The sequence below is a fragment of the Macaca nemestrina genome, chromosome 20, assembly GCF_043159975.1.
Source record: "Macaca nemestrina isolate mMacNem1 chromosome 20, mMacNem.hap1, whole genome shotgun sequence".
Taxonomy (NCBI): domain Eukaryota; kingdom Metazoa; phylum Chordata; class Mammalia; order Primates; family Cercopithecidae; genus Macaca; species Macaca nemestrina.
In genome coordinates this window covers 11,677,479-11,700,473 of record NC_092144.1, presented here as the reverse complement: position 1 = coordinate 11,700,473, position 22,995 = coordinate 11,677,479, and the positions used below count along the sequence as shown (strand labels likewise).

The window sequence follows — 22,995 nt, the reverse complement described above, 5'->3', positions numbered from 1 at the left end:
GCCACCACGCCCGGCTAATTTTTTGTATTTTTAGTAGAGACGGAGTTTCAGCATGTTAGCCAGGATGGTCTCGATCTCTTGACCTTGTGATCCGCCTGCCTCAGCCTCTCAAAGTGCTGGGATTATAGCCATGAGCCACCTCACCTGGCCAAGACCTCCAGTATTTACAGCAGGGTGATGGTCAGCTTAGAATATTCTGACTGTACCCTCAGTGAGCAGGTAGTGACACAGGTTAGGGAGAACAGAAGCAAATAAAATAGATGGCGGTCTTTACCCAAGATACTACAGCCTATATTGGAAGATGATTTCAAATGAATTATTCAAATCAAGGGACATGGACATGAGAGAGCCACAAGTGGATTCAACCTGGGCCAGTTGGACTGCTTACAAGGAAAAGGTATTTACACAGTGCTTAGGGTTTAGCTGCAGAAATGATTGGATGGGTCACTGGTGAAGGGGATGGGGTTGAGGCATAGAGCACATGCTCATGCTGAGAACCACAAATTGTGAAGGTCAGGGAGCTGCTGAGATACAGGAAAAAGGAAAGAGCTTATGTTTGATTAGTGTTTTACATAACTTTGTTACCAATAAAATAATAGTTTGCTAGCATGTTTGTTTTCTCAAAGGAACAATTATTTCCCAGGTTTGTTTATTTGTTTTTTGAGACAGAGTCTCACTGTGTTGCCCAGGCTGGAGTGCACTGGCACAGTCTTGGCTCACTGCAACCTCCACCTGCCAGGTTCAAGCAATTCTCGTGCCTCAGCCTACCAAGTAGCTGGGATTACAGGCGCACGCCACCACACCTGACTAATTTTTTTTTTTTTAAGATGGAGTTTCGCTCTTGTTGCCCAGGCTGGAGTGCAGTGGCACGATCTCTGCTCATCACAACCTCTGCCTCCCGGGTTCAAGCGATTCTCCTGCCTCAGCATTCCCAAGTAGCTGGGATTACAGGCTTGTGCCACCACACCCGGCTAATTTTGTATTTTTAGTAGAGACGGTTTCTCCATGTTGGTCAGGCTCCAGACCTCAGGTGATCCGCCCTCCTCGGCTTTCCAAAGTGCTGGGATTACAGGCATGAGCCACTGTGCCCAGTCTAATTTTTGTATTTTTAGTAGAGATGGGGTTTCGCCATGTTGGCCAGGCTGGTCTCGAACTCCTGACGTCAGGTGATCCGCCCACCTTGGTCTGCCAAAGTGCTGGGATTACAGGCGTGAGCCACTGTGCCTGGCCCAGCCTACTTTTTAAATGCATATAAGATCTTTTAGAGTTTTCTTCCTCTATTTTACATATAAACATAAGAGGAAACCTGGGACTCTGCTGGTTTCTTATTCAAACAGCGGGATTGAGGGTCTTTGTCTCATTTAACTTCCTAGTGTTGGTAAGAGGCAGGTGAATAACCTTGCAGGGGCCATGGGCAAAGTTCCCCTTTAGCTTCTCATGTTTTCTGAAAAATCGATTAACAAAAGGAAGATGAATTCAAAAAAAGGCATACAGAATGTATTCGTTGTGTATACACAGGAGCTTTCAGAATGAAGACCCAGAGATGCAGGGGAAATTGTACATATTTGTTCTTATGTTTAGCAAAGTATGGACAGCCATATAGAAATATGATTGGACAAGGCTGGGCACGGTGGTTCACGCCTATAATCCCAGCACTTTGGGAGGCCGAGATGGGCAGATCACGAGGTCAGGAGTTTGAGACCAGCCTGGCCAACATAGTGAAACCCTGTCTCTACTAAAAATACAAAAATTAGCTGGGCATGGTGGCGGGCATCTGTAGTCCCAGCTACTTGGGAGGCTGAGGCAAGAGAATCACTTGAACCAGGGAGGTGGAGGTTGCAGTGAGCCGAGATCGTGCCACTGCACTCCAGCATGGGCGACAGAGCAAGACTCTGTCTCAAAAGAAAAAAAAAAAAAAAAAAGATTGGACAAAAATGGTATGATTTAATGCTAGTTAACTAAGTAGGGGAACCCAGCAAGGCCTGCCTGCCTAGATTCTTCTTGGGCTTTCTGAGCATACATTCCTGCATTCTGGGTATGGCGCAAGACCCTTTCTGGAATAGGGGTCTTATGACCTACAGTCAAACAACATAGGCCAGATAAATTATGCCCAATTTTTACATAGAATGGCAGAAGGAAAGTTAGAATAATATGTTTAGGAGTTATGGCCAGCTTTGGGGAAAGGGGGTTCCAATTTCTTTCTTTTTTTTTTTTTTTTTTTTGAGACAGAGTTTTGCTCTTGTCCAGGCTGGAGTGCAATGGTGCTATCTCGGCTCACTGCAACCTCCGCCTCCCCAGTTCGAGCGATTCTCCTGCTTCAGCCTCCCAAGTAGCTGGGATTACAGGCGTGTGCCACCACACCCAACTAATTTTGTATTTTTAATAGATACGGTGTTTCTCCATGTTCACCTGCCTCGTCTCAAACTCCCGACCTTAGGTGATTTGCCCGCCTCTGCCTCCCAAAGTGCTGGGATTACAGGAGTGAGTCACCATGCCCGGCCTAGGGGTTCCAATTTCTATGACCCATCCTGGGGAAGAGGGATTCTAGTTTCTATGGCTAGCCTCTGAGGAGAATGGGACTGAGAGACAGAAGGGTAGGAGAGATTCAGAGAAAAACTTTTGCTTCTGTCCTGCTTCTGAGGCCTTATTTTTGGGGTATTGCTGTCTGAACCCCAGCTACCTGGAGTGGGCAGCAGAACCTGAGGCCAGTGACTCCATATTGAGACCAGTTTGGAGCCTGCAAAGGGAGGGAAATGGAGCTCCCTTTAGGGTTTCCTGGGCAGCCCTCCCTTCCCTGCTGGTGGCCTCAAGCTGCTCAGAACAGCCCCAGGAGTGTGGATTCTGAGAAGCTGCAGAGCCCTTGAAAGCTGGATGGAGACTCACATGTAGATGCACCTAGGGGGTTCTGTCCTTTCTGAGGTTGTAAATCTGGGTGCCTTGGGATCGTTTTCTGGACAGTTGTGCATTGTATAAATAGCTTTCCCTTTTGAGCAGTCTAACTGGCACCGGGTGAATCCATCTTTGGCTCTCTAAATCATTGAATTAAATTCATTAGAAACCATCTTCCAGGCTGGGCGTAGTGGTTCACGCCTGTAATCCCAGCACCTTGGGAGGCCGAGGTGGGTGGATCCCTTGAGTCCAAGAGTTTGAGACCATCCTGGGTAACATGGCAAAACCCCGGCTCTACAAAAAATACAAAAAATTAGCTGGGTGTGGTGGCGGGCACCTGTAGTCCCAGCTACTCAGGAGGCTGAAGTGGGAGGATCACCTGTGCTCCAGAGGTCAAGGCTGCAGTGAGCCAGGATCATACCACTGCCCTCCAGCCTAGGTGAGGGAATGAGACCCTGTCTCAAAAAAAAAAAAAGAAAAGAAAAAGAAACTGCCATCTTCCAGCATAAGGCTGTGATATCATGGGTAAGTTCTGCATCCAGTTTTATTTTTTTCTGTCCTCCCTAACCTGTCACACTACCTGCTTATTGAGAATATAGACAGAATTTTTTTTTTTTTTTTGAGACAGAGTTTTGCTCATGTTGCCCAGGCTGGAGTGCAATGGCACAATCTCGGCTCACTGCAACCTCCGCCTCCCAGGTTCAAGCAATTCTCCTCCCGAGTAGCTGGGATTACAGGCACGTGCCACCATGACTGGCTAAGTTTGTATTTTCAGTTGAGATGGGGTTGCTCCATGTTGGTTAGCCTGGTCTCAAACTCCTGACCTCAGGTGATCCGCCCGCCTAGACCTCCCAAAGTGCTAGGATTACAGGCATGAGCCACCGCGCCTGGCCCAGACAGAGTATTTTAACCTGACCATATTTTGTAAATACAGGAGGTCTCAGCATGCTCAGGTGTGTTGGTTTGGGCATGCACAGAGTCAATGGAGTCAGACTGTAATTTCTAGATATCAGGAAAATCTGTGAAGGTCAGACTTTGACAAAGACCCATTGGATTGCCTTGTGGAGAAAGAGGTTAGGAATTTGACAGTCTATGTAGGTCAGTACCTTAAACTGACTTTAGGTGAGTTTCCTGCTGGTGGAAATGAAGATCTTGAAGGAGAGAGTGTTTCCACACCCTGGAGAGAAAACAGGAGGGCATGGTGAGCTCCCAGCATTAAACCTTTAAGTGTCCCTGTTTCATCAGCAGGTTCTGATCCACTCGGAGACTCCATTACAGTAGTCAGAGTCTGGCTTTCTGTGAAAGGAAAACAGAATCTCAGGACCCAAACCTCATTATGCCAAAGGGAAAGTTAAGGTTGGGAAATGAGTCACACAGAAACTACCTTTCTTGTTCTCAGATAGATACAATTTCACATGCTGACTTTAATCTTCTGTAAAAAGTAAATATGAGCATGTGATGAATGCAAAAGTGACTCCTCCTCCATCTCTTTCTTTCCACATGTACAATGTAGGTCCACAAAGCACTAATCAGAGCCTCAGATGAATGTGACCAATTGCGTACCCCCACCTTTTTTTTTCTTTTTTTTTTGAGATGGAGTCTTGCTCTGTTGCAAGGCTGGAGTGCGGTGGTACGGTCTCGGCTCACTGCAATTTCCACCTCCCGGGTTCAAGCGATTCTCGTGCCTCAACCTCCTGAGTAGCTAGGACTACAAGCACGTGCCACCACGCCTAGCTAATTTTTGTATTTTTAGTAGAGATGGGGTTTCACCATGTTGGCCAACATGGTCTCGATCTCTTGACCTCTTGATCCTCCCACCTCGGCCTCCCAAAGTGCTGGGATTACAGGCATGAGCCACCACGCCTGGCCTACTCCCACCTTTTTTTTTTTTTTTTTTTTTTTTTTTTCCTGTTCTCCTTCCTCTCCTGCCCTTGCTTTCCTCTTTAAATATTTAAGTCCCAAAACCCTCTCTGGAAAAAGCACAAGACACAGATCTACTGTGACTGCGACTTGTGTTTTTCTTTTCCTGAGGCATCCTCAGCCTTGTCAAAAGAAACCTCTAAATCGATGAGATCTTCCTCTATCACTTTTCCATTTACACTCCCAAGCTTGGGAATATATTTCGCCTCCTAAATGGGGATTTGCCTGTGAAATGTAAGTGCTGCAGGCTACTTATCTGAGCTAGTTCCTGTTTTTTTTTTTTTTCTGTTCTTTTTTGATTCCTTATAGGAAATTGCTGCCATATAATTCCAGTTTTTCTGTACATTTAACAATTTTATTTTGTTGTTGGCATGTTTTTATTTTCAGAGTTGAAAATTAGTAGATTGAGAAATAAGGTCGGAGAAAGGCCTAGGCGTGTTGCCAGCAGCCTCATCCCACATTTCTGATGCCTGGAGGACATTGGCCCTTCCTGTCACTGGTGGCGAATATCTGGGGCCAGTGCCACACAGGCAGTAAAAAGAATTTACCCAAACCGTTGTAGATAAAGAAAGGCAGGTTCATTAGTGAAAGCAGAAAAATATTTTGCAAGGATGCAACAGGCAAGTCAGCAAGAAAGGAGTTGACTGCCAGGAAACAAAGGCTTGCTGGGGATTTTACAGAACGGTGCTTGTGCTGTGAGCTGAAGAGGGCTTTGTGCAGTACCGATAATGCCGAGGTTGCAGTGAGCTAACTGCAACCTTGCAAGGTTGCAATTTTCTATCAGCTGAGGTGTCTGGTGATAGCTGGGCGGAGGAAGATTGTGAGTCGTTTGCACAGGCAGGCTATGTGTCTTGGACCATGAAGAAAGGCAAACTTAGAGCTTACCTGCTTTCTCTTTTTGTTTTCCCTGCTCCTGTCAGCCCGGCTCCGCCTCCCTAATTAGGACTCCACACTCCCTTCTGCTGCAGTGTGGCCTGTGCGGCCTGGGCTCCCACTGGACAATGGGTCTGGAACTCCCTGCACGAATTTGTGAGTCCCTGTCCAGGAGGAAGAACCTGAAAGGGACCATTGCGTACAGAAAGGAAATTCGGCTTCAATACAAAGGTGCCCTGGGAGGGGTCAGGTCACAGCGCAGGGAGGAAGCCGCATCCCTGCACTCCAGTTCCCGGGTCTAGCTGAGATCTGCCCCTGTTAGTTATATAGCAGTCTGTGTCCCACTGGACCTGGCTGTGGGAGGCGGAGAGGGCTCAGGATACCGCGGAAGCCTGGAAATGAGTGTGCGTGGTCTAGCGTCCCTAGGCTGTGGGGAGGGGCTGGCCGGAACCGGCTGTGACGGGACCCAAGTCTCCCAGCGGACCCAAGCCTCCCCGTGGCTACTCCCGGGTCTGCGGATCCGAGTCCGCCTACTCACCTCCTTGCGAGGCGACCGCGGCCCCGGCGCCCTCCCTGAGCAGCTCCGCGTCCGCAGCGCCGCGTCGCCCCAGATTGTGCGGCTGTGACCCACACAGGTCCGCGGCCCGAGGCACTGGGGGGCTGCAGCAGAAACAGTTTAATAGCGGGAGAGGGGAGGACACCCCAGATCTGCCCTCCTGAGAGGTTTGGGGATGGGGTGTTTGGGGGTGTGGACAGGGGCGGCTGGGGTGTGGGGTCGCTGGTTGATGGGGAAGTGAGGGGTGACTCCTGGGACTGGAGGTGAAGAACCCGCATTCTCCTGCTGAGTGGGCTCCCTTGTGGGGTCTTCAGCCTGGTTGGCGCCAGCCTTTCCGCTGCAATTCAGGATCTGAGACTCTTGAACAGCTCTCAGAAATCTTATCCCCAGGCACGATGAGGAAGCCGGCGGTCAGCGTCTGCTATGACCTGAGTCTCAGGAAAGCGGCCCGTGAAGCAGAGGGGCTGAGGGCACCTGGTTAATATCTAACTGCAATCTCGCCTCCAGCCTGGCTCGCAGTTCCTGTGAACCCGGTGAGGAGGCTGCACGGTGACAACAGAGGGTCACCAGGCAGAATCCAGGCTCCTGTGTGGGGTTTGTGTGTGGGAGGAGCTGTGGTCTCTGTGGTCCTCAGTCCCTTCTTTCTTTTCAAGGGTGACCGTTTCCCTTCCGAGTCTTCCAGAGATGTGGGCAGCAGGGTCTCAAATCCACCCCTGTCCCCTCATCCTAAATCCTCCTAGGGCTGGCAGCAAACCCCTTGGTTTCCAGAGCCTTCCCCAGGCTAATTTTCTCTCCTTAATTCACAGCAACATTATGAACTCTTTGTTCCCCACTCCACCCCACCGCCTGGCAATATTTCAAACAGAGGCAATAGTTTACCATTTTGTAGTCAGTTAACGATGTATGGCTCATTTTAAAAGTGTTGTTTGTGCTCATGGACATTTCACGTGTGAAGAGAGCAGACAATAACCTGCTGACACTCTTCGGTGAAATAAAATCTGTCTCTCCTTCATCTTCCCTAGGCACACACACCTTCTGATAATGTATTTGGGTTGAGTTTTCCCTTTAGAAATGTTGCAGGGTGATATGACTTCAGCCTACCCCTCTATCTTTTCCTGGGCTTGGGTTTCAGAACCGTCTAGGGCTGTCCCAAGATGCCCACAGAGTCCAAGTCTCTTGGAGGTCTAGTGAATGTCAGATCCTGGGTCACTCCTCCCAGAGGACAGCCTGAGATGTGGGGGTGGGGCCTCTCAAGGGAGCAGCTGGTTGCCCTGTAGTGGAAGGATTCCTTTGGTATCCTCTTCTAAAAAGCTAATCCCTGGCCAGGCTTGGTGGCTCAGGCCTGTAATCCCAATACTTTGGGAGACCGAGGCGGGCAGGTCATGAGGTCAAGAACTCAAGACCGTCCTGGTCAACATGGTGAAACCCTGTCTCTACCTAAGCCTCCAGAGTAGGGCTGGGACTACAGGCATGCACCACCATGCTCGGCCTCAATATGTATATTTCTAAACCTAGAAACTCCTTTGTTTTGCCTTTCATTTTGAATGTGAGCTTTGCTACATATAGGATTCTTGGTTAAAGTATGTCTTGGAGAGCAGTGTGATGAGGAACTGGTGCGTGAGAGGCTTCTACTGAAACGAGGACAATTACCTAAGTAAAAGCAGGTATTCCAGCCTAGGCAACATGGCAAAACCGTGTCTCTAAAAAAAGAAAAAATAATAAAAACAAAATTTAGCTGGGCATTGTAGCATGCACCTGTAGTCCCAGCTACTTGGGAAGCTGAGATGGAAGGAACACTTGAGCCCAGGAGGCAGAGGTTGCGGTGAGCCCTGATCATGCCACTGCACTCCAACCTGGGTAATAGAGGAAGGCCCTGTCTAAAAAAAAATAGATAAATAAAAATAAAAAATCTATTTCCCTTCAATTATTTTATCATTATGGTAGTCTGTGTAACTTAATGCCAAAAAAAAAAAAAAAGTGAAGAAACCAGTGTGGTGGCTCATGTCTGTAATTCCAGCATTTTGGAAAGTCGAGGTGGGAAGATCGTTTGAGGCCAGTAGTTGGAGAATAGCCTGGGCGACATAGAAAGAACCAGCCCTACCAAAAAAAGAGAGAAAGAAGAAAATGAGCTGAGCATGATGGCATGCACCTATAGTCCAGCTATTTGGGAGACTCAGGTAGGAGGATCGCTTGAGCTCAGGAGTAGGAGGTTGTAGTGACCTATGATTGGGCCAATGCACTCCAGCCTGGGTGACAGAGCAAGACCCTGTCTCAAAAAAAAAAAAAAAAAAAAAAAAAAAGGCCAGGCATCATGGCTCATGCCTGTAATCCCAGCACTTTGGGAGGCCGAGGCAGGCGGATCATGAGGTCAGGAGATTGAGACCATCCTAGCTGACACGGTGAAACCCTGTCTCTGCTAGAAATACAAAAAATTACCCGGATGTGGTGGCACATGTCTGTAGTCCCAGCTACTCAGGGGGCTGAAGCAAGAGAATCGCTTGAACTTGGGAGGCGGAGGTTGCAGTGAGCTGAGATGGCGCCACTGCACTCCAGCTTGGATAACACAGCGAGACGCTGTCTCAAATAAGTAAATAATATGAAGAATAGGATGGAAGAAACAAATACAGTGATTGGAGATATTTAGTTTACTTGGGAAACTAAAGGAAAAAAATTTAAACTATTAGAAAACTATTAAAACTTGGGAAGGAGTCAATTTGCTGCTTATGGAGTGAATGAACATACACTATATATACAACCAACATATACCATATAGTACTAAATTAAAATTACATCTTACAAATATATAAACATTTCGGCTGGGCACGATGGCTCATGCCTGTAATCCCAGCACTTTGGGAGGCCAAGGCGGGCGGAGGTCAGAATATCAAGACCATCCTGGCTAACACGGTGAAACCCTGTCTCTACTAAAAACACAAAAAATTAGCCAGGCGTGGTGGCGGGCGCCTGTAGTCCCACCTACTTGGGAGGCTGAGGCAGGAGAATGGCGTGAACCTGGGAGGTGGAGTTTGCAGTGAGCCGAGATTGTACCACTGCACTCCAGCCTGGGTGACAGAGTGAAACTCCATCTCAAAACAAACAAACAAACACACAAAACATATATAAACATTTCAGAGGAATGGGACTAATTTCATGTACATCATCTATCTGCATACAAGCATGAATGTTTCCTGATGAAATGACCTAAGTGTCTCTTCCATTGCTATGTATATAATTTTGATGGATTGAAGCTTTCTCGTCTCAACCCCCACTGGCTAGAAATGCTATAAAGGTGAGTAATTAGGAAAATCTGATTCAAATTAAATCATGAAAAATATGCCAGAAAATTTAAATCAGAAAAGAAAGTTTATAAAATGTATCACTCTATTGTCTTTATTAGTGCCCCATGCCTAAAGTGGATCTAGACTATGGATTCATATATCTTACTTTCAGGAAAAAAGCACATTGAGGTAAGAAAATTCTCTAAATTTTCCTTACATAAAGGTTCATGAGTTGAACAGGTAGTGTTTTTTGGTGAAATCAGTTAATAAAAGTTTTCCTTTTATTTTGTATTCTTTTAGTTCATTACATTGATTGAAATGTACTTCTATTTATATATATGTGTGTATATATATGTTTATATATATATGTTTATATATACATATATACACACATCTATACATGTATGTATATATCTATACATATATATGGGGGGAGAGAGAGAGAGAGAGAGAGATGGAGTTTTGCTCTTGTTGCCCAGACTGGTGCAATCTCTGCTCACTGCAACCTCCACCTCTTGGGTTCAAGCGATTCTCCTAACCCCCTCCCAAGTGCTGGGATTACAGGTATATGCCATCAGGCCTGGCTAATTTTTGTATTTTTAGTAGAGACAGGGTTTCTCCGTGTTAATTAGGCTGGTCTTGAATTGCCGACCTCAAGTGATCTGCCAGCTTTGGCCCCCCAAAGTGCTGGGAATACAGGCGTGAGCCACCACGCCCAGCCTGATTGAAGTGTACTTCTAATCGGCAACTACGTTTTGTTTTTTTTTTTGAGATGGAGTCTTGCTTTGTCGCCAGCCTGGAGTGCAATGATGCAATCTCGGCTCACTGCAATCCCCACCTCCCAGGTGCAAGCAATTCTCCTGCCTCAGCTTCCTGAGTAGCTGCATTACAGGCGTGCACCACCACACCCAGGTAATTTTTGTATTTTTAGTAGAGACAGGGTTTTGGCCTGTTGGCCAGGATGGTCTCCATCTCCTGACCTCATGATCCGCCCGCCTTGGCCTCCCAAAGTACTTGTATTACAGGCATGAGCCACCGCATCCAGCCAGGTTTAGTTTTCATATGGGTTTTTTGTTTTGTTTTGTTTTTGAGACAGAGTCTCTCTTTATCACCCAGGCTGTTGTGCAGTGGTGCGATCTTGGCTCACTGCAACCTCCACCTCCCAGGTTCAAGCGATTCTCCTGCCTCAGCCTCCTGAGTAGCTGGGACTACAGGCATGTGCCACCAGGCCCAGCTAATTTTTGTACTTTTAGTAGAGATTGGATTTCAACGCATTGTCCAGGCTGGTCTGGAGCTCTTGACCTCAGGTGATCCACCCAAGTCAGCCTTCCAAAGTGCTGGGATTACAGGCATGAGCCACCATCCCAACCTGGTTTTAAAATCGTGCAAGTAAGGATCCTTTGAAAGGGCCAAAAGACATTATAGGCCATGTGAGACAGAGATGGGCCACACCGTTCAGTTTGGCGGGGATATTCAGTACCTGCCATAGCATCAATGGAAAGTCACAACAAATACCAAAATGTCATCTTTCAAAGGATCTTTACTTGCACAATTTTAAAGCAGCTCATGCATAAGACCTGATCCTCTGCATTTCCTTTTTTTTTTTTTTTTTTTTTTTTTTTTTTTTTTTTTGAGACGGAGTCTCGCTGTGTCGCCCAGGCTAGAGTGCAGTGGCCGGATCTCAGCTCACTGCAAGCTCCGCCTCCCGGGTTTACGCCATTCTCCTGCCTCAGCCTCCCGAGTAGCTGGGACTACAGGCGCCCGCCACCTCGCCCGGCTAAGTTTTTTTTTAGTAGAGACGGGGTTTCACCGTGTCAGCCAGGATGGTCTCGATCTCCTGACCTCGTGATCCGCCCGTCTCGGCCTCCCAAAGTGCTGGGATTACAGGCTTGAGCCACCACGCCCGGCCAATCCTCTGCATTTCTAACTCACACTCAGGTGTCATCCATGCTGCTGGTCAGTGGACAAAACTTAAGAGTGCTGAAGTAATAATAGATAGGGTTAGATATGCAGACAGGGAACAGATCCCATGGGGCCTGGTGGGCCATGTTAAGGACTTTGATTGGATTTTGAGCAGAGAAGTGGTGTTTGGTTTTTCATTAGGAAGTCTGTTTAGGCTGGCTCACATCTGTAATCCCAGCACTTTGGGAGGCCAAGGCAGGTGGATCACCTGAGGTCAGGAGTTCGAGACAAGCCTGGCCAACATGGTGAAACCCCATCTCTACTAAAAATACAAAAAATATAAAAATACAAAAAAATGAGCTGGGCATGGTGATGTGCACCTGTAACCCCAGTTACTGGGGAGGCTGAGGCAGGAGAATTGCTTGAACCCAGGAGACGGAGATTGTAGTGAGCTGAGATTGTGCCATTGCACTCCAGCCTGGGAGACAAGAGCAAAACTCCATTTCACAAAAAGAAGTCTGCTCTGGCTCCTAGGCAGAGAATAGATGGTAGAGTGGCATTGGGACATCAGTTTGAAAGCCATAGTAGTAGCTGGATGAGAGGTTCTGCTGGCCTGGGCTTGGGTGGAGGTTGACAGAAGTTTGCATATCTAGAGTGTAGATGTGAAGACAAACTTTATTTCTTTCTTTGGAGACAGATTCTTGTTCTATCGCCAGGCTGGAGTGCAGTGGCACGATCTTGGCTCACTTTCCAGGTTCAAGCAATTATCCTGCCTTAGCCTCCCGAGTAGCTGGGACTACAGGCAGGTGCCACCACACCCAGCTAATTAGACAAACTTTATTTTTGTAGTTGGGAGGGAGGACAGGGAAAGGCCTCACCATTCCCACTACTTAGTGGTATCTGGATGTAAACATAAAGGGTCAACTACAGGCCAGGCACGGTGGCTCACATCTGTAATCCCAGCACTTTGGGAGGTCAAGGTGGGTGGATAACCTGAGGTTGGGAGTTCGAGACCATCCTAACCAACATGAAGAAACCCCATCTCTACTAAAATTTACAAAATGAGCCAGGCGTGGTGACACATGCCTGTAATCCTAGCTACTTGGGAGGCTGAAGCAGGAGAATCGCTTGAACCCGGGAGGCGGAGGTTGCGGTGAGCCAAGATCGAGCCATTGCACTCCAGCCTGGGCAACAAGAGTGAAACTCCATCTAAAAGAAAAAAAAAAAACAAAAAAACCCAAAAAGCCAAAAAACAAAAAACAAAGGGTCAGCTACAACACTCTTCAGTGCAGTAGAGTGTGTGGGTCTAAGAGCGTATGATGGTAGAGGGGGTTCCCACACTAGTCTGAGAGCATAGGGGAGGTTTCTCTGTGGGACTGATGCTCAGACTGAATCCTGAAGCCTGACTAGGAGCTACACAGGCAGAGGTAGCTCCTCTAGAGCGGCTGATGGAGTGAAGGAGAGAGGAGAGTCAAGAGTGAGTCCTATTGTCCATAGCCTCTGGGTGCTGCCTCTTACGCAGAGGAGGAAGGCTCAGGGGAGATGATTGGAGGGGAAGTGAAGGGTTATGTTTTCTGTTTGGCCATAATATGTTTGAGATGAATGAAGGTGTTGAGTAGGCCATTAGACCTCGGAGTCTAAAGCTTGGAAGAAAGATCTGAATGGAACTTTGAAAAGCAGGCCGGGTGTGGTGGCTCACGCCTGTAATCCCAGCACCTTGGGAGGCTGAGGCGGGCGGATCACGAGGTCAAGAGATCGAGACCATCCTGGCCACATGGTGAAACCCCGTCTCTACTAAAAATACAAAAATTAGCTAGGCATGGTAGTGCATGCCTGTATTCCCAACTACTTGGGAGGCTGAGGCAGGAGAATCGTTTGAACCCGGGAGGCAGAGGTTGTAGTAAGCCGAAATCGCGCCACTGCCCTCCAGCCTGGTTACAAAGCGAGACTCTGTGTCAAAAAAAAAAAAAAAAAAAAAGACAAGTGTCAGAATAAGAAGGTTATGTGAAGCCCTAGATACAGAAGACATCACCTGGTTTCAGGGTGAGGGACAAAGTGAAGCAGAAGAGGAAGGCTCATAAGAAGAGTAGGCACTACCCAATTCCAAGGCACTACCCAATATCAGGAGGAGGGAGAGCGGGTCAGTAAGGTGTGAGGAGAAAGAGGTTGATGTCCTTTCCTGGAAGCCTCCAGGAACAGGTATTTCAAGATAAGAGAGTGGTCAGCTATGTCAAAGGTCACTGAAAGTTTGAATAAGATGAGGAGGCTGGGCGCGGTGGCTCACCCCTGTAATCCCAGCTCTTTGGGAGGCCGAAGCAGGCAGATCAGGAGGTCTGCTAACACAGTGAAACCCCGTTGCTACTAAAAATACAAAAAATTAGCCAGGCGTGGTGGCACGTCCCTGTAGTCCCAGCTACCCGGGAGGCTGAGGCAAGAGAACTGCTCGAACCCAGGAGGCGGAGGCTACAATGAGCCGAGATCACCATATTGGCCAGGCTGATCTCCAACTCCTGACTTTGTGATCCGCCTGCCTTGGCCTCCCAAAATGCTAGGTGACAGGATATCTCTCTTTCTCTCTCTCCGTGTGTGTGATTTTTGAAGGCAAGAGTATCATTTATTCGTTAGTTATAATCAGATATCATTTTTTCCTTATTTTCCAAACATGCCCATTTTTCCTGTCTGGAAACACTACCATTTTACAAATTGAATAAAGATTTTATTTCATCGAATGACACCTGATGTTTGACTCCTTTCTTTTTTTTTTGTTTTTGTTTTGAGACGGAGTCTTGCTCTGTCGCCCAGGCTGGAGTGCAGTGGCCAGATCTCAGCTCACTGCAAGCTCCGCCTCCCGGGTTTGCGCCATTCTCCTACCTCAGCCTCCCGAGTAGCTGGGACTACAGGCGCCCGCCAACTCGCCCGGCTAGTTTTTTTGCATATTTTAGTAGAGACGGGGTTTCACCGTGTTAGCCAGGATGGTCTCGATCTCCTGACCTTGTGATCCGCCCGTCTCGGCCTCCCAAAGTACTGGGATTACAGGCTTGAGCCACCGCGCCCGGCGGACTCCTTTCTTTTTTAGCCATTAGTTCCAGCTTCCAGTTCATGGTGGTTTTAGGTCTCCTACTTTTGCTTCATAGAAATATGGGAAAACCCTCTTGTTTTCAAATTCATTCCCTACTGTTTCAGCTTCTGATTGGAGCTTTTAAGTCATTAACATTTAAAGTCTTGAAGGAAAGAGTGTTTCTACGCTGTGCACAGGGTACAGGAGGGCAAGTTGAGCTCCCAGAGTTAAATCCTTCAGTGTCTCTCCCTCATCATAAGGTGCTGATCCACCTGATGGGAATATGCTGGGACTACAGGCGCCCGCCACCACGGCCAGCTAATTTTTTTGTATTTTTAGTAGAGATGGGGTTTCACCATGTTACCCAGGATGGTCTTGATCTCCTGACCTTGTGATCCGCCCGCCTCGGCCTCCCAAAGTGCTGGGATTACAGGCGTGAGCCACCGTGCCCGGCCTCTGCCTTTTGGTTTTTATTTCTTTTTTTTTTTTTTGAGACAGAGTCTGGCACTGTCGCCCAGGCTGGAGTGCAGTGGCCGGATCTCGGCTCACTGCAAGCTCCGCCTCCCGGGTTCACGCCATTCTCCTGCCTCAGCCTCCCAAGTAGCTGGGACTACAGGTGCCCGCCACCTCGCCCGGCTAGTTTTTTGTATTTTTTAGTAGAGACGGGGTTTCACCGGGTTAGCCAGGATGGTCTCGATCTCCTGACCTCATGATCCGCCCGTCTCGGCCTCCCAAAGTGCTGGGATTACAGGCTTGAGCCACCGCGCCCGGCCTTGGTTTTTATTTCTTCTTTCTTTGGAGGCAGAAATTGGGCATAAGACAATATGAGGGGTGGTCTCCTCCCTTAAATATAGTATAGAGACGGGGTTTCACTCTATGCCCAGGCTGGTCTTGAACTACTGGCCTCAAGCGATCCTCCCACTTCGGCCTCCCAAAGTATTGGGATTACAGGGGTGAGCCACTGTGCCCGGCCAAGAGGACAGATTCCATCCCCAATGATTTCATCCCCACTCCAACCAGTCAGTAGTAAGTCTAGCCACCTCCACCCTTTGCCCCAAACTGCCCTTGAAAAACCCCTACCTTCGGACCTTGGATGAGAATAATTTGAGTAGTAACTCCGTCTCCCACGTATCGTAGCTGGCCTAGCGTTTATTAAACTTTTTTTTTTTTTTTTAAACTGCAATACCGTGGTATTTATTTGCGTAGGGCGCAGAAAGAACCCGTCCAGCGCTCATAGCGGGAAAAAGGCTTGATCTTGCAGGAGACAGCCTCATCCCAAATTCCTGGTCCCTGGAGAACATCAGCCCCCCCCCACTCCACCTCCGTCCCCCGCTGCTGCAGTGTGACCAGTGTGGCCTCGGCTGCCCTCCTGCTCTGAGGCCAAGGGATGGCTCCAGTAGACAGTGAGACTGGGATTCCTTGCACACAATTGTTCAGGAGGAAGAAGCAAAAAGGGCCCACTGAGTACAGATAGGAAATTCCGCTTTAAGGCAAATGTTCCCCGGGACGGGTCGGGTCATAGCGCAGGGAGGAAGCCCGCCCTGCCAGGGGCTGGGTCTGGAACCTGTTCATCCGGCTGCACTCAGCATTGTGAGATGGCTTCCTCTGTCACTCAGTGCCCAGGAGGCGGGACCTGGAGCACTATCCAATCAGAGTCGCGGGCAGGTTCCTGAGAACTGTCAATCAGAGCCGCTGCGGAGAGGAGGGTGTGACGTTCTAGGAGCTAGTGGCCTCTTCACCCTGGTGACCTCTGTTCCGTGTTCTGTCACTGAGAGACGCCCTGGGACATCTGTGGTGGCTTCTGTCGCGCTGGGACCTACCCTGGCTACGGGAGGAGTTGGGAGGACCCGGGACACCGCACAGCCGGGAAATGGTGAGTGTGCGGGGCCCGGCGTCCTGAGGCAGGGCGAAAGACTGGTCGGAACCAGTCGGAACCGGCTGTGGCGGGACCCGGGCCTCCCCGCAGCGTCTTTGGGGTCTGGGACCCGAGCCCCCCTGTGCACCTCGGTCCTCGGTTCCTTTGGATGCAGGGTGGGGCTGGGCCGGCAGCCGGGACCCCGGGCGTCCTGTCCCGTCCCTGAGCGGCGACAGCGGCCCCGGCCCCCCTCTCTGGGCAGCTCCACGCCCATAGCCCCGCGTCTCCCCCTATTGTGCGGCGGAACCGGCACAGGCTCGCGGCCCGTGTCATTGCAGCCGGACGCTGAGGGCTGCAGCAGAAACAGTTTAATAGGAGAGGACACCCTAGATCCGCCTCCGTGAGAGGTTTGGGGATGGGGTGTTTAGGGGTCTGGACTGGGGTGGTTGGGATGTGGGGTCGCTGGTTGGTGCAGAAGTGAGGGGTGAGTCCTGGAACTGGAGGTGAAGAAACCGCATTCTCCTGCTGAGTGGGCTCCCTTGTGGGGTTTTCAGCCTGCTCGGCGCCAGCCTTTCCGCTGGTATTCAAGATCTGAGAAAGAACTTAGACGACTCTTGAGCAACTCTCAGAGATCTTATCCCCAGGCACAGTGGGGAAACCGGTGGTCAGCGTCTGCTATGACCTGACTCTCAGGGAGGCGGCCCCGTGAGGCAGCGGGGCTGAGGGCACCTGTTTAATATCTAACTGCAATCTCACCTCCAGCCTGGCTCACAGTTCCTGTGAACCCGGTGAGGAGGCTGCTTGGTGAAGACGGGAGGGTCGCTAGGCACAAACCAGACACAAACACAGTTCCTGCTGTGGTCTCTGTGGTCTTCAGACCCTTCTTTCTTTCCAAGGGCGACCATTTCCCCTCCGAGCCTTTCAAAGATATGAGCATCAGGGTCTCAGAGACCTGTCCCTTCATCCTAACTCCTCTTGGGGTTAACAGTAAATTTTTTGGTTTCCAGAGCCTTCTATATGCGGTTTCCAGAGCCTTCTATATGCTAACTTCACTCCTCAATTCCCAGTAACATTATGAACCCTTTGTCCCAAGATGATATTTCAAATAGACACAGAATTTTGTCATTTGTTTTCAGATAGCAATGTGTGGCTCTTTTTAAAAGGATTTATTTTGTTCCTTAACATTTAACATGTAAGGAAGAAGAGAATAACCACCTGACACTCTGCTGTAAAAAAAAACAAAAAACAAACAAAAAAAACAAACCTTTGTGCCTCTTTTATCTCCCCTAGGCACTGATGCCTTATCAGAATGTCCTTTACAGGGTGATGTGACCTCAGCCCACCCTGTATCTTTCCAGGCCCTGTGTTATGAAACTTTCTGGGGCTACCCTAAATGCTGGAAGCTGCCAATCTCATGGAGGGCCTAGTGGATGTCAGCCCTTGGGTCACTCTTCCCAGAGGACATTCTGAGGTGTTGGGGTGGGGCCTCCCAAAGGACCAGGTGGATGCCCTGGGGTGGGATGAATCTTCAGGTATATCATTCCTGTAAAAAGCTAACCCCTGGACTGGGGGCGGTGGCTCATGCCTATAATCCCAGCACTTTGGGAGGCTGAGGTGAGAGGATCACCTGACGTCAGGAGTTCAAGACCACCCTGGCCAACATGGTGAAACCCTGTCTCTACTGAAAATCCAAAAATTAGCCGGGCATGGTGGCAGGTGCCTGTAATCCCAGCTACATGGGAGGCTGAGGCAGGGGAATCACTTGAACCCGGGAGGCAGAGGTTGCAGTGAGCCGAAATCATGCCCTTGCACTCCAGCCTGGGTGACAAGAGCGAAACTCTGTCTTTAAAAAAGAAAAAAGGCCGGGCGCGGTGGCTCAAGCCTGTAATCCCAGCACTTTGGGAGGCTGAGACGGGCGGATCACGAGGTCAGGAGATCGAGACCATCCTGGTTAACACGGTGAAACCTCGTCTCTACTAAAAAATACAAAAAACTAGCCGCGCGGCATGGCAGGCGTCTGTGGTCCCAGGTACTCGGGAGGCTGAGGTAGGAGAATGGCATAAACCCGGGAGGCGGAGCTTGCAGTGAGCTGAGATCTGGCCACTGCACTCCAGCCTGGGCGACGGAGCGAGACTCCGTCTCAAAAAAAAAAAAAAAAACTAACCCCTGGGACATTGACATTTTTTTCTCCAAGCCTGTTTCCATTCCTTGGTGACACATGGCAAATTGGATAGTGTTATTCAGGGGACAAGACAAATGATTTCTGCCCTCTGGACTCTCTCCGACTGTGAATCTAGAAAACTGTATCTAAAAACTGGAAAACCCACCCAATGAGGTTTCGCAAGAGCCTGAAAAAGACATAAGGCAGTGTCTACTAGGAGTGTGGTTGCTGAGCACTTCAGTGAGCACCTTGGGGCTGGGGGATGTGCCAGGTAATAGAACGACCTGACCTGACAGTTGAGTCAGATTTGTCCAGTCAGTTCTGCCCCACCCTGGGTTAGTTAACCTAAAAAGATTTGTTGAATTATTTCAAATATAATTTTTTTTTTTTTTTTTTTTTGAGACGGAGTCTCACTCTGTCGCCCAGGCTGGAGTGCAGTGGCCAGATCTCAGCTCACTGCAAGCTCCGCCTCCCAGGTTTACGCCATTCTCCTGCCTCAAGCCTCCCGAGTAGCTGGGACTACAGGCGCCCGCCACCTCGCCCAGCTAGTTTTTTTTGTATTTTATTTAGTAGAGACGGGGTTTCATCGTGTTAGCCAGGATGGTCTCGATCTCCTGACCTCGTGATCCGCCCGTCTCGGCCTCCCAAAGTGCTGGGATTACAGGCTTGAGCCACCGAGCCCGGCCTCAAATTTAATTTTTTATTAATTATAAAGTGCATCCTATCATTAGAGATCGATAGAGAAGATAAAGTATTTCTAAAGAGGCCAGGAAGAGTTGAAAGTCAGAAAAAAAATTATATATATGTAGTTTTCTATTCCTTTTTTTTTTTTTTTTTTATTGAGACAGGGTCTCCCTCTGTCGCCCAGGCTGGAGTGTGGTGGTACCATCATGGCTCACTGCAGCTTAGGCAGCCTAGACTGCCTGGGCTCAGCCTCTGGAGTAGCTGGGAGTACGCCACCATGCCCTACTAATTTTTGTGTCTTTTGTAGTGATGGGGTTTCCTCCTGTTGCCAGGCTGGTCTCGAAGTCCTGGGCTCAAGTGATCTCCTGCCTTGGCCTCCCAAAGTGCTAGGATTACAGGCATGAGCCAGGCCCTATTCCATTTTTTAAAAACTTTTTTTTCTTTTCTTTCTTTCTTTCTTTTTTTTTTTTTTGAGATGGAGTTCTACTATGTTGCCCAGGCTGGAGTGCAATGGCACAATCTCGGTTCACTGCAACCTCTGCCTCGTGGGTTCAAGCAATTCTTCCTCAGCCTCCCGAATAGCTGGGATTACAGGAACGCATCACCACGCCTGGCTAATTTTTGTGTTTTTAGTAGAGATGGGGTTTCATCATGTTGGCCAGGCTGGTCTTGAACTCCTGACCTCAGGTCGTCCGCCCGCCTCAGCCTCCAAAAGTACTGGGATTACAGGTGTGAGCCACTGCGTCCGGTCTTTTTCTTTTTTTTTTGAAACAAGGTCTCGCTCTGTTACCCAGGAGTGCCGTGGTATGATCTCAGCTCACTGCAACCTCTGCCACCAGGGCTCAAGTGATCCTCTCACCTCAGCCTCCCAAGTAGCTGGGACTACAGGCGTGCGCCACCATACTTGGCTAATTTTTGTGTTTTTGGTGGAGACGGGGTTTCACCATGTCACCCAGGCTGGAGCATTTTTTAAAAACTTTTATTTACTTTTATTACCCCAGAGACCATGTAATAGGTTTATTAGGTCTTTTGTTGGATGATTTCAAATGGAATTTCAGGGCCTAGCAGTGGAAATACTACCAAGGGAAAAATTTGGGAAAAACTCTTCCATTTTGGCTGCAGAAAAAATGAATATATTTTCACAAGAATGTGTGGTAGGTATCTGATTGAATTATAAAGCTTTACCAAAACTTTAGTTTCTTTTCTTTTTAGGCTGGAGAACTTGGGACAGTGGGTAAGTCTGGTCTGTTCCTGTTATCTGGACTTGGCAGATTAATGCAAAATTCTGTGGGACTTTGCAATAGCTAAAGAACTTAAATATCATTTGTTTACTAAAGGCTTCATCATTATGGAAGTAGTAACTGATGTTTATTATCTGAGATGGATACTTGTGCTTTTCTTGTTGAGCTCTAAAATAGAAGTGACTTACAATTTCCTTCCCTCATATAAACACTGAATTTGAGTAATTTTGATAGATTCATCACATGTGGGGTTTTGTTTGTTTTATTTTTTAAATCCATGTAAGGCATGGAAGGGTAAGCAAATAGCCTTGACTAGGGTAGAGAGGCTTGAGGCCAGTGACTCCAAGTGGAGGCCAATTTTCAGCCTGCAAAGAGACACTGTGTGCCCAGTTTAGTTGGTTCTTCCTGGGGAACGTCCCCTGCAGGTGTCCTAGCCTGATCACTCCAGCAATAGGAGGAGCCTTTTTTTTTTTTTTTTTTTTCTTTTTTGAGACGGAGTCTTGCTCTGTCTCCCAGGCTGTAGTGCAATGCTATGATCTCGGCTCACTGCAACCTTCGCCTCCCGGGTTCAAGTGATTCTCCTGCCTCAGCCTCCTGAGTAGCTGGGATTACTGGTGTGTGCCACCATGGCCAGCTAATTTTTGTATTTTTAGTAGAGACGGGGTTTCACCATGTTGGTCAGGCTGGTCTCAAACTCCTGACCTCTTGTGATCTGCTGGCCTTGGCCTCCCAAAGTGCTGGGATTACAGGCATGAGCCACTGTGCCTGGCCTGGGAGGAGCCTTTTTTTTTTTTTTTTTTTTTTTTTTGAGATGGAGTTTCGCTCTTGTTGCCCAGGCTGGAGTGCAGTGGCGTGATCTCGGCTCACCACAACCTCCGCCTCCCAATTTCAAGCAATTCTCCTGCCTCAGCCTCCTGAGTAGCTGGGATTACAGGCATGTGCCACCATGGCCAGCTGATTTTGTATTTTTAGTAGAGACGGGATTTCTCCATGTTGGTCAGGCTGGTCTCGAACTCCTGACCTCAGGTGATCTGCCCGCCTTGGCCTCCCAAAGTGCTGGGATTACAGGCGTGAGCCAGCGTGCCCAGCCAAGGAGGCTTTTATACTAAGAGAAGCTACAGAGCACTGGAAATCTGGGGATCTACAGGCAGAGGCAATTGGGGTGATGCCATGTCTGAGGTTGTATTTGTTATTGTTGTAGGGCTGCCACTAGACAGTCTTCAGGTAAGATAAATCTGAATTTAGCTAAGAAATGAGTTTATTCTAAAAGAGCACTACATAAGGGGAAGAGCACTAAGTATAAGATCTGAAAGCATCTTAAAGCTTGGGTGGAAAGTTGCTTTCAAGGTGAAGAGCAACCAACATTACAAAGGAAATGAGATGGAGACGGCAGGATGGAGGGTGAAAATCAGATTCTAGATCACAGAGTGTTTTACCCTGACTTAAGCCTGTTCATAGGATGAGTCATGAAAGAGGGGTTGTGTTTTGGCTCAGGCTGAGGGTGTGTCAAAAATCAGTGGCCTAGAAGAAAGAGCGAAACTTAAGTAATTTCCTTTCTTTTCTTTTCTTTTCTTCTTTTTTTTTTTTTTGAGACACGATTTCACTCTTGCTCAGACTGGAGTGCAGTGGTGCCATCACAGCTCACTGCAGCCTTGACCTCCCCAGGCTGAGGTGATTGTCCCATCTCAGCCTTCTGGGTACCTGAGACTACAGGTATGCACCCCCATGCCCAGCTAATTTTTTTGTATTTTTTGCAGAGACAGGGTTTCACCATGTTGCCCAGGCTGGTCTTGAACTCCTGGGCTCAAGCGATCCACCCACTTCAGCCTCCCAAAGTTCTGGAATTAGAGACGTGAGCCATCAGGCCTGGTTGCAAGTTTCCTTTGGAAGCATTTTGTTCAGAGTAATCAGTAGAGGCAAAAACTATTCAGCTATTTATTTATAAGATAAAGAATGGGAATTTGGAGGGCCTTGTTACAGGTTAAAAAGGTAGGAGCCAGAATTGATGTCAGCGAAGGATGTTTCTCTGCACTGGGCTGCTTGTCCAGAACAGAAAGAACTGGGCATGGTAGTGGGGGTCAGGTAGTTTGAGGTGATTTCTTATATATATATATATATATATATTTTTTTTTTTTTTTTTTTTTTTTTTTGAGACGGAATCTCACTCTTTGGCCCAGGCTGGAGTACAATGGCGTGATCTTGGCTCACTGCAACCTCTGCCTTCCTGCAGCCTCCACCTCCTATGTTCAAGCTATTCTCCTGCCTCAGCCTCCTGAGTAGCTGGGATTACAGGTGCATGTGACCATGGCTGGCTAATTTTTCTGTTTTTAGTAGAGATGGGGTTTCATCATGTTGGCCAGGCTGGTCTCGAACTTCTGACCTCATGATCTGCCTACCTCAGCATCCCAAAGTGCCGGGATTATAGGTGTGAGCCACTGTGCCTGGCCTCTTAAATCATGCTTATTACCAGGGTTACAGGGCTTATCCAGGATTACAGGGCTTATGTAAAATTGAACATTATCAGCTGCTTGGTTGTATATTCAGTGAGTTTTTTTAATCAGAGTAGAAATTGCACACA

At 48.3% G+C, this 22,995-nt stretch overlaps 1 protein-coding gene and 1 long non-coding RNA gene across 10 annotated transcripts in view; one reads left to right on the top strand and one right to left on the bottom strand.

The window, feature by feature from the left end:
• The window catches only part of LOC112427563 (uncharacterized), a 137,653-nt gene that overhangs the window by 23,824 nt on the left and 90,834 nt on the right, over positions 1–22,995 (bottom strand). The window lies entirely within an intron of this gene.
• LOC105468780 (zinc finger protein 44) overlaps positions 1–22,995 on the top strand; it is an 83,843-nt gene that overhangs the window by 18,743 nt on the left and 42,105 nt on the right. The window contains exons 1-2 of one of the 9 annotated variants that reach the window (XM_011719700.3): positions 16,218–16,349; positions 20,389–20,410. The exons of 5 other annotated variants lie outside the window; for them this stretch is intronic. Coding sequence is in view for 2 of the 4 variants with exons in the window: in XM_024794420.2 (XP_024650188.2) it covers positions 15,971–16,349 (379 nt within the window). In the remaining 2 variants the exon portion in view is untranslated. Of the gene's footprint in view, positions 1–15,629; positions 16,350–17,815; positions 17,833–20,388; positions 20,411–22,995 lie in introns of those variants that run through there. 3 more of the 9 variants (XM_024794420.2, XM_011719648.2, XM_071087545.1) reach the window with 3 other exon arrangements.